Source organism: Fragaria vesca, linkage group LG4 (assembly GCF_000184155.1).
Source record: "Fragaria vesca subsp. vesca linkage group LG4, FraVesHawaii_1.0, whole genome shotgun sequence".
In the NCBI taxonomy this organism is placed as follows: domain Eukaryota; kingdom Viridiplantae; phylum Streptophyta; class Magnoliopsida; order Rosales; family Rosaceae; genus Fragaria; species Fragaria vesca.
The window spans coordinates 3261928-3273781 of record NC_020494.1 but is presented as its reverse complement, the minus strand read 5'-3'; the positions used below and the strand labels follow the sequence as shown (position 1 = coordinate 3273781).

The 11854-nt window shown below is 39.6% G+C and overlaps 1 protein-coding gene and 1 pseudogene across 2 annotated transcripts; both read right to left on the bottom strand.

The window, feature by feature from the left end:
* Positions 1–779: 779 nt before the first annotated feature.
* LOC101307877 lies at positions 780–4907 on the bottom strand (annotated as a pseudogene). The gene is made up of 3 exons (XR_184427.1): positions 4763–4907; positions 1847–4538; positions 780–954 (listed from the first exon to the last, which is right to left on the bottom strand). The product of XR_184427.1 is annotated as a probable pre-mRNA-splicing factor ATP-dependent RNA helicase-like (transcript).
* A 263-nt stretch (positions 4908–5170) lies between these two features.
* LOC101307578 (lysine--tRNA ligase-like) lies at positions 5171–10407 on the bottom strand. The gene is made up of 15 exons (XM_004296405.1): positions 9613–10407; positions 9381–9479; positions 9197–9272; positions 8817–8885; positions 8576–8729; positions 8396–8495; positions 7725–7810; positions 7484–7602; positions 7261–7320; positions 7012–7137; positions 6612–6894; positions 6260–6516; positions 6000–6143; positions 5835–5903; positions 5171–5750 (listed from the first exon to the last, which is right to left on the bottom strand). Exons 2-15 carry the CDS (start codon positions 9461–9463, stop codon positions 5532–5534), a joined length of 1845 nt encoding a protein of 614 aa, XP_004296453.1. The 5' UTR covers positions 9464–9479; positions 9613–10407; the 3' UTR covers positions 5171–5531.
* Positions 10408–11854: the final 1447 nt, after the last annotated feature.

Below are 11854 nucleotides of genomic sequence, written 5' to 3'. Positions count from 1 at the left end.
TTTTTTACACAGTTTTCCTACGTTGCAGCTTTACTTGGCTATGTAAGTACATATGCACTTAATTTATATCCATCCAAGAAGAAGATACTTCCATTATGATTTACACAAAGGTTGCTTTAAGCAAATTTGCCTGTGATCCAACAGAGTAAACAAATTATTATTATTATTATTATTTTTCATAGTTCACCCAAATTATTAGTTTAGGTCTAAGAAAACAAGAATATTCTCTAGAAAACATATTCTCTTAAATGATTCTAGGATCAGAATGAACTAGCATATAATTGTAGGATGTTAAACTCTTGGAGCTATTGATCATTGCTTACCATTGTAACCATGTCCAGTAGACAAGCTTCTAAAGATGTATGGTCAAATAAGCAACAGTATGAGAAACAAGGGTACCATGGGGGTGGACAACTGGAAATATAAGTACCATTAGTCCTCCATAGACAAGTTTGTGTGCCCTAGCGTGCAGGAAACACTTCATGTCCTCAGCACATTGAGCTCCATAAGCCCTTGCCACTTCATCAGTCAGCACATTGAACATCTACAAATGCCTAAAAGCTTGCACTTTCAGAGAATGAAAACCACCTGCTGATGACTCCCAAGTCCAGTGCCCAAGATCAAAACTGAACATACAGCTAACTGTGTATAAAATGATCAAAGTTCATGGACCTTTTCAGTAAGTTTTTATGCAATTCCAAAGACGAATCCTCTTGACCAAAACATGTAATTTTAAGGGGTTAGCTACTAACTGCTTATATCCATCATATGCTTTTAATAATTAAAATGATTAATTGATATCAGAGTCGAACTAAGTTGAATTCATTTAGGGTGAAGTAAGACAAACCTGGTAAGTAGAGTCCTTAGCATAGCTATTGGGGCCAATCCACCTTTCAATGGATATGCTTCACTGATTTTCTCAGCTGCCAATCCCTGCCATCTCTCTCTTTCTCTCTAATTCCAGAAAAAAAAAAAAAAAAAAAACTGGATTTATTGGTTGCCTTTTCTGGATGGCAAAATATACTTCCGGCCAACAAGACTGATAAGATAAATCTAACAGTAGTCAGGTGGTATTAGTACTTGATCGAGTGTGAATTTCAAAACTAAGAACCTTGTATATGAATCCTGTTAACAAAATGGTTTCTTATGCAGAACAAAGCCGAAACCTGAAAGTATACTGCAGTTGTACATTCTCTTTGCATGAAAGAAGAAGCACAAAACAAAAGGGTGTAATTTTGCCATTCTCTATGTCAAACATGATTCAGGTTGCCATTTAGATATTGTTCTAGCTACCTAATGAGTGGCAACCTAGCAAGAGAAACTTTCTCAAAACGGTATGGAAACAAGAAAAAAGTTTGTAGAAACATGAAAAAGTTATAAGTATGACTTACAGTTTCATGCAAACTTCTTGATCTCCTTTCAGTAGGTAAAGTAAATGTACTCAGCAGCAATCAAGACACGTACAAAGAAAGAGCTAACAATGAACTACTCTAATATGACTTGTGTTTTCTGTTATAGATTTTCTAGTATATCCTCAACTTCAGTTTATGCTGCATAATTATGAAACTTAAATATTACAAATTTGATCATCTTTGTCTATAAAAATAATGGAAAGGATGATGATTGACATGCACGACAGTGAGTGGCTGAGTGCAAATATATGAAACTCGTATACTTATATGCCTCTTGAAGGTTGACAATGCATGTGCCTGGGGATACATTCTACCTTTTATGACAAGAGAAGAACATACATTTCAAAACTTAACTAACAAATGAACAATACTCGTGGAGAAAAAAAAAATTGTTGTTTCACATCTTAACTGCAAAATATCTGCATAATGCTCACCAGAGATTCTGCTCGAAAATTACTGCTGACTAACCATCTGCCTTAAACTATCTGGAAGCTTTATGCAAGACCATCAGAATTCTCTCCCCAAGCATCAAAAGGGTCATTGCAAACATTTTCGTCTATAAGATTCGCCACGAAAATTCATAGTCATTTGACAATTGGATTAGCAAAACAAAAGAAAAGGCAGCATCGCCAGAAATAGGAAAAGAAGACACTAAAGATGATTGAATTGACAAATGTTTCACATTCAAATATTAAACATGGAACAAATAGTGTCTGTACTTAGCAGAAATAGTTAAATCATAGCTACGGCATTCATACCTGGATACAAATTTTTGACAACAATATCTACATGCTTCGACAACAAGAGTATTTAGAACTTCAGATTTACACATATTAGGGACATTGTCTACTAAGTAGTTCAATTTCTTGACGCTTCCGCTTGTTAATCCTTGGAGGAACTGTTACCTTAAAAAATCCTGGCACCAGTTCCATGAGCCATTTAGATTCTATAACACTGATCTCGTGCATGTACTCCTTTGTGGTCATCACCAGCTCATTGTAGATGACCCAATCTGGTTGTCTCCGGAAAAGAACACTGCTTGGGTGAATATAAACTAGCTGATTATCAACAAAGGTTCTATAACCATCATGTGGATCCCTTTTAGCTACTTGGAAGAAGAATCCAGCTACAATCGCCTTTCTGATCATTGTACGATCTTTCCCTGCATTTACAACCTCTAATTCATGCTTGTCCATGACAGTAAGAAGCTGTCTCCTGACATCCCTAGCCTTGCTCATTGACCGATGCTGGACAAAGTTCTCATAACACCAGGGTACAGAGAAATTCTTAGCTTTCCATGCCTGATAAACAGCAAGTAAAGTCAGATGGTCTCCCTCAGGCTGTAAAAACTTGGCCCTTTTCTGATCAGCTTCAGCTTGTTTTCCTTTAGGCCTGTAGAAGATATTGCCTGCCTCAACCATTGCAATAATGGTCAAAATCTCGTCACTGCATCCAAGGTTCACACTGGCAAGCAGCATTTTTCACAAAGGTGGATCTAGAGGCAACACCGCCATTCTACTCCCCAATTTTGTCACTGACCCCTCTGCATCCAATGCTCCTAGATTTTGCAGCTGTTTTGAAGCAGAAGTAAGTGCTTGGGAAGGCGGTGGATCCATGAAGTCGAAAGATAGAACGTCCTTTATCCCCATTGCTTTCATCATAAGTGTGGTATATACAAGATTTGTTCTCTGGATTTCTGGAACTGTAGCAGGAGACATCTCATTCTTAAATGCAGCCTCAGTGTAAAGGCGGTAACAGTTACCTGGTCCAGTCCGCCCAGCACGCCCTGCTCGTTGCTTAGCTGATGCTTGTGATATTGGAGCTACAGTCAGCATGTCAATCCCTTTCTTCGGATTATACACATTTTGCTTTGCATATCCTGAATCAATGACATGAAATATCCCATCAATGGTTAAAGAAGCTTCAGCAATGTTGGTAGCCACCACCACTTTCCTCTTCCCTGGAGGAGTAGGATTAAATATCTTTGCCTGCTCTTCACTAGGTTGGGCACCATAAGCCGGTAGAATGATCAATTCCGGAACCCTTTTTCCATACTCTTTCATTCTCTCATTCAGAGACTGACAAGCAGATTCAATCTCCTCCTCACCAGTCAAGAAGAGAAGTATGTCACCCTCAGGTTCTGTCAAGTGAATCTGCAGAACAGTTAATAGAGCTGAATCCAAATAATCCCTTTCGGGCTGATGCAAGTAGAACACTTCTACAGGATAAGTTCTACCAGGAATAGTAAATATCTTACAGTCGAAGAAATAAGCCGAGAACTTCTCAGCATCCAGTGTGGCAGATGTGACAATCAAGCGAAGATCAGGACGCCTCTTCACAAGTTGCTTCAGCAATCCAAAGAGGACATCAGTGAAGATTGTTCTTTCATGAGCTTCATCAAGCATGATCACCGAGTACTGAGAAAGATCATTATCAACCAAAAACTCCCTAAAAAGCATCCCATCAGTCATATACTTGATCACAGTATCCGGTCCAGTACAATCTTCGAAACGAATAGCATACCCCACTTCCTCCCCTAATCGATCACAACCAAATTCTTCAGCAACCCTCATGGCCACAGATGTCACCGCAACTCTACGGGGTTGAGTACATCCTATCTTGCCCTTTGTACTGTAACCTGCTTCAGCAAGATACTGTGTTACCTGAGTTGTCTTGCCCGAACCAGTCTCACCAATGACAACTAGAACCTGATTTTCATGCACAGCTTGAATAAGCTCTTTCTTCAACTTGTATATCGGCAAGTTTTTATTCTGTTGTGAATTTCTATGCCTCCTCCTACTCCTAAGCTCACCTTTACCTCTTTTATCGTCTCGTTGCCTTCCCATGCTATTGTTAATCGCCATGTCCGGGATTATGTTTTTCTGAGAAACCTTTGTAGGATGAAGAACAGAGTGAACAATCGTTAACAACACGGACATAACATTTTCAGGCATGTCAACACCGTTTTGCTTCATCACTTTACGAAACTCGTCCACCGCCTCACAGTTTCGCCCCACCTCAGCTATCAACTCTGTTACGACTTTGTCTCCAAAACCCCCATTATAGTTTTCAAGCTCTGTGCAGATCCTGGAGACCAGGGAAAGGTATGCAAGCTTCTCGAAAGCACTGTCTTGCACAGACACAGCCATTGTTGAAGGAGAAAAAAAAACGTTACAACTAATGAGAATTAGTAAGGAATACAGGGTATATGCAAGTGTTTAAAGCTATTCCTTGTAGAATTAGGATCTCAGTTTTTATGTGGAGGGGTAGGATTCCAACAACCAAACGAATTCTGATTGAACTTATACGTATATAAATAACAAACCTTTATAGGAAGACAAAAGACAAACCTTTTCAATGAGACTGCTGGGCATTTCGGATCTTTCTGAGTCAGCCTGGCCGAACTCATCGTTGGATTTCAAGAGGGAAGAATGTTAAACTCATTGTGTCTGTGATCACCCAGTTTGCTGGGAAAGCTAAGATTTTGTATCCTAATATCTTTTGGGATGAAGTAGAATAAGTTTGACATTTTCATGTAAGACTAGAGTCAAGTCTAAAGAGGCTGCTCGGAGAAGAAAACAGTATTATAACATCAGGGTCTCTACCAAACAGACAACAACATTAACGATTGAATCCGATTATAACTTGAGGAACACACATCATCAGTTTTGGTTTCTTGTATTCTACTAGCTTTTGTTCCCAGATTTTACCCATGGTATGTTTTGGTGAAATTATCAGGAGTCCAAGAAACAAGAAAAGACGGTTCAACCTGGATTCTTTTACTACAACATGCAATCTGCCAATTTGAAAGACTACAATGGGAAGACCAAATTCACAACATTAGAATTGAGAGCAATGCCAAGGTTCCAAACGATTGATGAATTACTTTGTCAATCACAAATAATCAACGCTCTGGGAGCTACTGCATTAATATGGGTACATTTTAGATGTTACTCAAAAAACAAGTTACCCATCAGGCATTTTAGCAATAACTTGAGAAACAGTAGTAACAAAAACAAGCCCAGGATGCATCAACATGTCGACAACTGCTTCAAGTCTTACCAACGCATAAAATGAGAATTGATTGCAGCAAAACCAATACTCCTAACAGTCCAACAGCTAAGCACCTGCGATTGTTGGTTCTGCTGGAGGTTGATCATCTTGGGGTTTCATGGCCGGGAATAGAAGCACTTCCTTAATATTCTGTGAGTCTGTCAGTAACATGCATAAGCGGTCAACACCCAAGCCCCAGCCACCAGTAGGAGGTAACCCATACTCCAGAGCAGTACAAAATGTTTCGTCCAAAGCCATTGCTTCATCATCACCTGAAGCTCGATCCTGAAACTCACATCACATATCTTCAGGAAAGAGATTATCAAACAACTTCCTATAAGAAAACATATTTTAACAGTTAAAGTCTACCTTAAGTTGATCAGCAAACCGTTGGCGTTGTACCACAGGATCATTCAATTCAGTGTATGCATTGCAAACCTGAGCAGTAACATAATTTGTGAATGTAATGAAGGAGGACAAAAAAGTGGCAAATGAGAAATAGTTCAGTAGAGTATTTAAGTTGGAGAGGCATACCTCATGTTTATTGATAAACAACTCAAATCGTTCAGTAAGGCCAGGCTTCGATCTGTGCCACTTAGCCAACGGACTCATTATCTCCGGATGGTTAATTATAAATGCTGGATTGACACACGTCTCCTCTAAAAAGTGTCCCACAAGCTGCAATAATAAACATAAATTTTGATGCTTCAGTCAATTTTCAATACCAAAACCAGTGAACCAGGAGGGTTGATTTTCTATAACAAAAAATAAAATATAAAAAAAACCTGATTTACCTTGTCCAGTAAACGGGCGGTTGTTTCAGGTGGGGAACATTGGATCTCAAACTTCTTGCACGCCTCCTTGAGATAACTGTTTACTTCCTCACTGGAAAGATCCTTTGGGTTTATGTTGAGATTTGCAATCCTGTTTAGTTCTTCGACCATGTCGATCCTTCGGAAAGGGGGAGTGAAGTCTATTTCAATAGGATCCTTATCAAGCCCATTTGAATGGTACATAACTTTATATCCTCCTGTAATTTCCTTGACCATCCCTGTTTTAAATTCAATTTATCAGAATTGAACTAACCAAGTGGTTTCAAGGACATGCGGAGAAGCACAAGCAAGTGATGGATCAATCAAAACTTACCACTCAGCATTTCCTCAGTCATCGTCATCACGTCATTGTAATCAGCATAGGCCATGTAAAATTCACATGTGGTGAACTCAGGATTGTGTGTCAAATCAATACCCTCATTTCTGAATTGCTTCCCAATCTCATATACACGGTCCAGTCCACCAACAACTAACTGCTTGAGATAGAGTTCGGGTGCAATACGCATGAAAAGCTTCATGTTCAGATCATTATGATAGGTGACAAAAGGACGGGCAGCCGCGCCACCAGCAATCATGTTCATCATTGGAGTCTCGACCTGGGTGAAGAATAATATAAGAACATGACATTTAAATAAGACGACCCCAAGGTGAAGCACTATCAAGATGCCAAAAGAACACAGGGAACTCAAGAAGCAGGCTGACATGAAACTTACCTCCAGGAAATCAAGTTCGTCAAAGTACTTCCTGATGTACCTGACGATCTTGGATCTGGTCTTGAATATTTGTCGAACTTCGCTGGTCAATATTAAATCCAGGTAACGTTGACGATAACGAGTTTCCTAGAAAGAAAGAAGGACAAGTTAACAAGTGATGACTGCATAAAATTTGAACTTGCAAAATTGTTATTTTACTGTTGACACTACTGCTGAAAAAAAAAAGGTTAAAGATTCGACAATCAATACCTGATACAGAGTGTATGTTTCAGGATTCCTGGGACGTCCTGGGACCCATCCATCAGTTCTCTGCAGAATTGTACAGTGTCATATATCATTCTAACCTCATCATGTCAGTAGTCTCATTTCACCTTTATTATTTTTTATGAGGTGTCATTTACCCTAAATTTTCACTATAATCAAAACTAGCTTTGACATTTTCCTAAATCATCATAAGACAAACAGCCCTCACCTCCACATTGGCATTATCAGGAACACGCTCAGGTTTCGACCTTGGCAACATATGCAAGCAATGTGATAGCACTGTAAATGATCTTGGGAATATACTAAGCTCTCCCCTCTTAGTTTTCCCTATAAATGCAAAAAAATATATGTACTAATCAATCCTTTCTGTCCAGGTCTCAATGAAAACTGCATAAGAATTCTTAATTTAAACCCAAAATGATACACTGGACAGTACAATTATTACAAACCTGGAAACCCACTAATACCAACAAGATCACCACGCTTGACAGTGGAGTGGAACCTAATAAATTCAGATTCATCCAGCTCTGATGTCCTGCATGAAAAAATTAACAAACCTTTAGCAATTTTGATTTTGAAAGGGAAAAAAAAATCTGAAGACGGGAAAACTGATGTACAGAAAAGATTAAGCCAAAGAACAGAATAGACACATCCAATCACGGTTCAATCCATTGGAGTGGCAGCCAACAAAACTTTAAAACATTTAGGTGTCTAACTCTGAACCACAAGACTCCCACTTCACTCTACAGATCAAAATATTATTTTCACAGCATAGTTGGACAATTAATTGTGAAACGAGATAGTCCTGTTATGTGTAGAGCAAGTGAATTGTATTTCAAATAAACGAGATAGTTGGACAATTAATTGTGAAACGAGATAGTCCTGTTATGTGTAGAGCGAGTGAATTGTATTTCAAATAAACAACTTGGGTGAAAAATCAAATTAAACCAACTTTTAGTGTTACGAAATTAAGCACAGAGAAAGACTATCGCTTAAACCACACAAGTCCTTTAGTGATGAACCTACTAAATGTAACATACTAATTTCCAGTATAAAATACAGCCATTACAGAGTGATAATCGTATTCCCAGGGTGATTTCCATATAAAAGAAGCTAATACCTGGCATCTGCCATAACTTGGACCTTCCAACCACCAGGAGTGGCATGCAAATCATAAAACAAAAGCTTTGTGCTGGACGATCTTTTGCGCATGATTCGCCCTAATATAAGAAAATAAATCAGATTAACAAACTGAATGAAAGTGACAAATGATACCCAAAAGTTGCTATTTTTTCCCTACCTGCCAATGAAACAGTGATATCCTCCTTATGCTCCCCATTCTCTAGGCCCCCAAATTTTTCCAGATATGTTTGATCAGACATTGTAACATTGAATTTGTGAGGGTATGCGTTTTCTATCGAAGCAATATACTTGAGCCTGTTTTCATGATATAGCTGCAAGATGAACAATGAAAGAATAAAAAAAAGATATTAGGCCCAAGTTACATCCAATTACAATCAATACCATCAGAAACAGCATACCCTTGGGTCCATTTCTTCATCTTCATTAGCTGCATTTTTCCCCTTTGGCTGCGAACCGCTGGCAGCAGCCTGGTAAACAATTCAAATAGTTCATTAACACATCGTCACACAACCACATACAGTGAACTCCGTACTTGACAATAACCCATCACACATCATAATTCACTTGCACAAAGTACAACTAAACATTCTCCGATGAGTAAATGCAATAAACAATCAAGTGTTGTTCTGCCTAGCATTGTATTCAGTACACCATAATTCAAACTGTTCACATCATTTTATCCAACACACATTACGAAAACTAGTGCTTAACAAAACAAATCAATTTCTTTTTCTATACCGAACCGGAGTTGGGATAATTTGGGAAAATCAGGGGTTACCTGTGCAGCTTTCTCCTCCTCTTTGCGGCGCCGCTCCTCTTCCTTCTTCTGGTTCTTCAACTCCTTCTTGAGTGCGCTGCAAACACAAATTCCAAAGCAACCAAAAACCACGAGTTCAGTCTCAGCTAAAACCCTAAATCGATTGAATGAAAAAACGGAAACAACAAAGAAAGAAGACCCCTACTTTTTGCTTATTTTAGTGCCGCCTTCCCCGTCCATCGTCAAATCGGAGACAGCCTTCGTTACTTCGTCGGCGGCTTTTTCCATAACAACGAAGACTACTCTGTGCGTATGAGTGAGATGAAGCTTTGAGGGTTTTTTACTGAGAGGCTAGGGTTTTTAATACAAGCGGGTCGGGCCGGGTGGGGAATCGGGTGCCTATTCTTTTCAAGATCAAGAAGACAAGAAGTACTTACCCTTTTTTTTTAAACCGCCAAGTATTTGGCTTCTCTGCTTGGAGAAACCTTGCTTAGATCTGCTTGGATTTCAACTCCAAGTTGCCATGTCATCTAAAGCCAATCTAAGGGCCAGCAGTAAAATACTCTCAAAGAAGAACCTGAGACCACCCATATCAGATCAGTCTTCCCTTCTTTATCCTTTCTCACTCTTTCAACCTCTCTCATCCTCCGTTCCTTCTGTGACAGAAATCCACCTTCATGCCTGATAAAGGAGTGATGATGAAAGTAGTTGTGTGCAGTCAGGAAGGAACGGGAAAGACCAATCTAATACCAATTTACTTACTGATGCATAACTAACTTGATCGAGTCCTTGCATGATGCAATCCGGCCACTAACTTCCCCAGTTCAATTCAAATCATAAGCTTTTCAGACGGAAACGAAGCTTCAATCTTGAACAATTATCTAGGACTTATATGATTTACAGTGGGAACAAAGAGGAAAAGATGAGATTGGCGGAACATTGCTGATACCCATCCCCAAATCCGACGACGAGGAGTTCATCGACGTCTCGAAGAACCTCGCGCCGCCGTCTCTTTAGTTTCCGCAAACCGTCCACGGGCCTCCACCGAGCTCCGACGGTTGTCCGATTGGCGAGCTTCTCCAGTGCGGGAATGGTTGGATGGTTGCGTTTTGGGATATGCGAAGGAATTCGGTGCGGCTGGCTTAAAATTGGTAATCTGGAGTGTTTTACTGCTGGCCCTTAGATTGTTTTAGATGACGTGGCAGCATCGAGTTGAAATCCAAGCAGATCTAAGCAAGGTTTCTCAAGCCAAATCCCAAGTATTTCCCCTTTTTAATGTGTCTGACCGTCCAAACGATAATCTAACATTTTCTTTCAATTTTGACACCTCATGTATCAAAAATATTTAAAACGGTTTGATTCCGACCAAATAGGTGTTTGAAATTGTTAAGTCAGTAACAACGTCTAACGGCTGAAAGTTATTAGAAACAAAATGGATTTACTAGTATGCAAGTTGATTGAAGATTGTAAATCAAATAAAAGAATTAAATAATTCGTCGTTAAAAACCTTGTGGGCAGGTTTTAACAATCGATAAGAAGCTAGAATTCATGATCGTGGCATTATAACTGGTTATTGAGATATCGTTTACAAGAGTGGTGGACGCTTTTGCTCTTGAGCCTTCGTGCTAGTGAGACTTTATTGTATCTCCTGCACATATTTTGTTATAAATGAAACCTCTTTAATGAGGACCTTTAAGTTGATGACTAGTTAAAGACTTTTTGGCTTATCCCATTTTTCTATATTATATTCACATCTTGACCATTCAGTTTATAGGTATTTATGAGTAGATCATTTCTGTAAATTTTCAGCCATATTGAAAATCGTTAAGACATTCATAAGTGTGATTTACCAATTATGAACTTGAACGTTCATGTTTGACATATTTGGTTTGTCCATTAATTTGATCTAGTTTGATACCTTAACGATCACCGATTTGGCTGAAAATTTGTAGAGTTGATCTACATATATAGACCTAAAAACTAAACGTGTCACGTCCCGACCCTTATATTTTTACCTTATTTACTAACGTGATTATAATAAGAATTTTACCGTCTCCGTCATTGAGTTAATAGTTTAATTGGTCCCTAGAGGTGTTTTCGGGGACGATTATGTGTGGAGGATTAGTTGTAAGAGAAAATTTCGACGACGGTAAAAATGGTAAATTTTAGCTAGTAAAAGATAATTTTTATTCGGGTATTATTTTTCGGGGTGTTTTATTTTTTTGAGTTGGGCTTAAGAGAGTGTGGACCGGTTTAGGGGGGAGACCCATTTCTTTCTTCTTCTCTCTTTCTCCCTTCCCTCTTTTCCCCGAGCTCCCCGAGCCCTTCTCCGCCGGAAGCTTCCAGCCGCCAGCTGCCGCCGTCCGGCCAGCCACCGGCCGCCGCTCCACCCCAGTTCGGACCCCCATCTCCTCCTCTCCCTCCCCGGCCTAGCCCCCGAGTCTCTAACCCGCCGGAAGAGGAGAAATCCCGCCGGAGACGCCAGGAAGCATTTCGCCGGAACTTCCTCCTCCGGCCATCAATCCGGGCAAGCTTGGTACGGTTTTGTAGCCCTCCAATCCAGCAGTCTTGCCCTAAAAGGACTCACTCCCTCTTGAGCTAGGTAAGGAGAAATTTGAGGTGGAAGTTTTATGGTGTTTTTGATGTTTTTAGTCGATTGCCCTAGTTAGGCTTGGAATT